We start from the raw sequence: 5,000 nt of genomic DNA, 5'->3' as shown, positions 1-5,000 counted from the left end.
GTGTGTGTGTGTGTGTGTGTGTGTGTGTGTGTGTGTGTGCGTGTGTGTGTGTACCTCTGTAGCAGGGTATCATGGGCTGTCCTGGTTTGCTGAGGTCCTTGCTGTAGAGATAACACACTCCATGAGGCAGTTTGTTGTTCTGAACGTCTTTCTGAGAGTAGAAGACATTCTTCCAACGATGTCCACATGCCTATACACACACACACACACACACACACACACACACACACACACACACACACACACACACACACACACACACACACACACACACACACACACACACACACAGAATTATTTTAATTCTGGCGAAAACCGGGACAATTTCGTAGTGAATATTGAAAAACAGGACATATTAGTGTTTTAGAGATATTTGTCGGGACTCGGGACACACCTTAAACACATCATTTAAAAATCTTGTGCCAGGGACCCCCCATAAGAAAACATTTTTCAGCATTTGTCATAGATCGGCTATTTAGGAAATAGCTGGAAAATAAAGTAGGGCTTAAGTGTTTAAACTATTCATCATTTTGCTGGGGACCCCCAGGAACCCCCCTCCAGGACCCCTAGGGGTCCCCGGACCCCACTTTGAGAACCCCTGCTCTAGCTGTCTCTACACATGTCCATCAGGGCTGACCTCTACCGTAACAAAGCCGTCACTAATAGATTTGTCCGCCTTGAAGCCATGGTTGATTAATGCAAGGTAGGGTGGCAGCCAGGCTAATACACACATCTTTATGTTCACCAAAAGCTAGAGACACATGCCTGAGGCCATCCGCTGGTGGCTCCTTTGATTCTTTTGTTTGACTATGTTTACTGTCAACACAATCGTAGCCACCGCTACCCCCCCCCCCCCGCCCCCCTGCTTTGCATAAAGTCTATACAAATCAGAAGAACTACATCATTATTAAAACAATGTAAAAGAATCGACAAACTGAAAAGAGGATTCAGAACCCCGCAGCTGCTTTTCATTGAGGAGATGATGAATCACTGTCCGAAGACGTATCCCAGCTAGTAAAACACTGTGAATACAATTCACTCCAGTTTCTCCACCGATGCCACAGACATGTGAAAACCCCCAAATGGTTTTCATGTATTTTTACCATCAAAGAGGACTTTATCGCCCTTATTCATTTGAAACAAAGGACCAGGGGTGAGGAGAATGTGTAATAGCTCTGGTCCATTAGCATAGGAGTTCTCCTAAATGCACGTGTGTGTGTGTGTGTGTGTGTGTGTGTGTGTGTGTGTGTGTGTGTGTGCGTGCGTGCGTGCGTGCGTGCGTGCGTGCGTGCGTGCGTGCGTGCGTGCGTGCGTGCGTGTTTTTACCAGTATGTCTCCATTAACAGGTTGTCTGCTCAGAGACACTCCCAGCCACTGATCTTCACTCTCTGGTTTACAGGTCTTACCACAGTACCCCATGTCTGCACACACACACATGCACGCACGCACACACACACACACACACACACACACACACACACACACACACACACACACACACACACACACACACACACACACACACACATTGCATTAGTTGGAAGAAAACAAAAACAAAAATCACATTCAGTTTCATTAATGACACACACAATATGAACGGAAAAACATCAGAACTAATGATGTTGTCTTGTGACCGCTGCTAAAGAAGAGGAACAACGACAAGGCACGTCGCTTCCATGGACGATCGGTTGGCTTTGAGTGTTCATGTGCTATAAATCCTGTTGAGATGCAGGTAAATGTCTTATGGTGCACGTCCACATGATGCTTTGGGCCAGGAGAAAGGTTTTAAATTCAAAGCCAGTGCAGTTAGTACAGGATGGATGTGATATGATACAGTGTTGGGTTTCACTTCACAGCCCTCACACCAATGACATCCTGTGAGAGGACTAAGATTACCTACCAGATTATAAGAAAACAACTGGAAAGAGACAACCCAAAACCAAAGCAAAATGGACTTAAATAGAGAATATACATTGGCAGAATACCTGAGCACTGTGAATGACCCGAAACTAAGGAAAACCTTGACTAGGTGCAGACTCAATGCAACACACACATCTTTGCAATAGATCAGTGGTTTTCAACCTTTTTCATGCCAAGGACCCCTAAATTGACATACATTTGGCCACGGACCCCAATCTCAAAATGTTTTGAGCCAGGGACCAATAAAGCTCCTTTGAATTGAATTGAATTGAGAGGTCATATAGTCCCACCACGTTTAGACAAAATGTGCTTTCAGGAAAGGGAACTTGAAGCATATATGTTGTGATTTCAGTAAAGGGAAGTATTATGTAACTAAGTACAGTGTTTGTTTACCAAGCTTTTCAGCTTGTTACCCAAAAAGTACATCTTGTGTCTCCCTGGGAACCAAACTTACAAAAATACATTACGAATTAATCACTTAATCCCTATTTCAAAAATAGCTACCACTGTCTCAAAGCAAACCATATCATTCTAGTCAAAGAGGATTTAAAGAGGTTTTTCACGTGATTCTCAAAGGTTAGTGTCTGAGCCCTGGGGCCCATTGTCTCATAATCCGGTTAATCTATATTAACTTAATGAGATAAACAAATTATCACCCGGCATTTGGTCGATGCCCGAGGTTGGCTGCATTAGCCCAAAGCCACACACCACAACTTAACTTTGAGCAACAGCAAATGCCAGGGCAATTCTATTTTATCATAGTTGGAATTTTACACATTCATAGGGGTGTCACGAAATATCATGATACAAAATGTCAACACGCTCTCAGCGTTGACCATCTATAGTGCATTCCTGTTTAGCCACAGAAATGTTTCCCCTGGAATAGGGATGCTAGGGTTCAAGTAAAAAAACAAAAACAACAACGCATGGGTAACTGAGGCTAGGGTTCAAGTGGTCAAGAAGCGACACATCTGTGTTAACGTATGTGGGTTAACCTTAGGTTAATGTTGGGTCAACACTTTTGAAATGTACGTGTGGTTTAGAGGCAGGAAGCAGTTCCACCGGATATGCTGCACGTGTGTGTTGTTTATGTGCTTGACAATAGTGTGAGACTGCAATGGATACCAAACAAACATTAAGCCTGCTGGAATCTTTAAAAGATTGTTTTTTCTTTTTTACAAAGCTGCTTTTAATGTTTTATCCTCTTGATAATACTCTGATCTGATCTGGATCTGTAGTATCTGTTCCTCTGTTTGGTCTCCCTTCATTCATACCTTGTTTTAAAATGTCTCTTAAGCGGTTGTCAAGCCTACATCTTATATAATCTTATATCTTTGTGTGTAAAACACTTTGTTTTTGAAAAATGCTTTACAAATAAAGTTCATTAAATGTTTTATAACTCAGATTTGACCATAGCAAGCTGAAGATGATTTGGCAAAAATGTTGGATTGTTGGATTAGTATTGTTATAATATCACATTGTATCGTTATCGTGAATCCAATAGAATAGTGTATTGTATCCTTGTGTTCTGTGGCAGCCCTACACATAAGCTATCATGATTATTGTAAAAACTGGTGGTCCTGGAAATTGTAAAAAGAAAAAACTTGTTACGCTCACTTCAGTATAAAGACACCTAGTCACTGAAGCTGTGGTTCATTCCTTCATAAGGTTATTATAGGTTGAACATTCTGTTGACTTCAGCTATTCAATGGGACAGATGATCAAAACACTGTCCAGAGGCATCGTCTATACTAGAACACCAGCTGACAGCTGCGACCTCTGTGCTTTTCTGTCACCTGGAAGGGGAAGCCCTGAAGCAGAGTTACTGATTCGTAGTATTGTCACATAAAACGCATTACATATTTTGTAGCCTGGAATACAGACTGAGTCTCTTTGTTCAGCATGTTTGGTTTTCTTTCACTGCACTTCTCAGTCTGGGACTCTTCCTGGGACTCTGCCCCTGGGCGATTTCGGACGCCCAGGGGCAGACGATTGTGATTGGTCTGTGGATAGTGGATAGTTCATGTAATGAACACTATCCAATCAGCAATGGCGTGCCTATACTGCCTACCTAACAGGTGATGTTAGAAATCAGGCTCATATGGAAGTGGAAAAAAAACAATATGCTTTTGTCCTAAAAAATGTGTTAATTCATTTAATGATTATGACTATACTGGTGTATCAAAACAGACAGACAGACAGACAGACAGACAGACAGACAGACAGACAGACAGACAGACAGACCGACCGACCTGTTCGTATTTGTTGACAGGCTGGTTGTTTATTAGAAGAGATGCTGCACTGATAAACGGCTCCTGGAGATTTGACCACCGAACTGGAAGAGTTGTCTACTGGGGCACCAACCAATAACCTGATAGACAGATGCAGTTGAGAGAGAGAGAGAGAGAGAGAGAGAGAGAGAGAGAGAGAGAGAGAGAGAGAGAGAGAGAGAGAGAGAGAGAGAGAGAGAGAGAGAGAGAGAGAGAGAGAGAGAGAGAGAGAGACAGAGAGAGAGAGAGAGAGGGGGGAGAGAGAATATTGTGAATAAGGATACATTTAGGGACGTACAACTTTTCACAAAGGAACATGGATTAGAATAGTAATGTCAACTATGACACTGATTCTCAACCCTTTTCATTTCAAGGATGTTCCAAGTGTTTATTCAATCAACTCTGAGAGTGTACAAATGGAACCAAATGGGCCCGTAAGGGTCCATTTGGTTCCATTTGTACACTGTCAGAGTTACAAGCCGTAAGGGTCTATACTATAAGGACCCAACCCCTGGTGGCCCCCCACACCACGCCAGTCCTCCATGACCTTCCCTGGCTTCCCGTCAAATACAGAATTGATTTCAAGATACTGCTCACCACCTACAAAGGCCTCAACAACCTAATAGCCCCTAATAGCTACCTTTCTGGCCGTCTCCACTATGCACTATGCCCCCTCCCGTTCCCTCAGGTGATGCCAACCTCCTGGTGGTTCCCATTGAGACAAGGCGCTGAACCTGGGGAGACGAGGCCTTTTCTGTTGCCCCCTCCCCCTGGAACTCACTCCCAACACACATCAAAGCTGCCACCACC

At 43.3% G+C, this 5,000-nt stretch overlaps 1 protein-coding gene across 3 annotated transcripts in view; it reads right to left on the bottom strand.

Moving 5' to 3' along the window:
* itga4 (integrin alpha 4) overlaps positions 1-5,000 on the bottom strand; it is a 34,846-nt gene that overhangs the window by 26,465 nt on the left and 3,381 nt on the right. For all 3 annotated transcript variants that reach the window (XR_014602780.1, XR_014602781.1, XM_084085152.1), the window contains exons 2-4: positions 4,173-4,291; positions 1,327-1,421; positions 55-190 (exon numbers count right to left, since the gene is read on the bottom strand). Coding sequence is in view for 1 of the 3 variants with exons in the window: in XM_084085152.1 (XP_083941278.1) it covers positions 55-190; positions 1,327-1,421; positions 4,173-4,291 (350 nt within the window). In the remaining 2 variants the exon portion in view is untranslated. The remainder of the gene's footprint in view (positions 1-54; positions 191-1,326; positions 1,422-4,172; positions 4,292-5,000) is intronic.

This window comes from Gymnoscopelus microlampas (genome assembly GCF_963454915.1).
Source record: "Gymnoscopelus microlampas genome assembly, chromosome: 17".
NCBI classification, from domain to species: Eukaryota; Metazoa; Chordata; class Actinopteri; order Myctophiformes; family Myctophidae; genus Gymnoscopelus; species Gymnoscopelus microlampas.
Note: the sequence above shows the minus strand (reverse complement) of the source record. Positions and strands in the feature narration are given on the sequence as shown.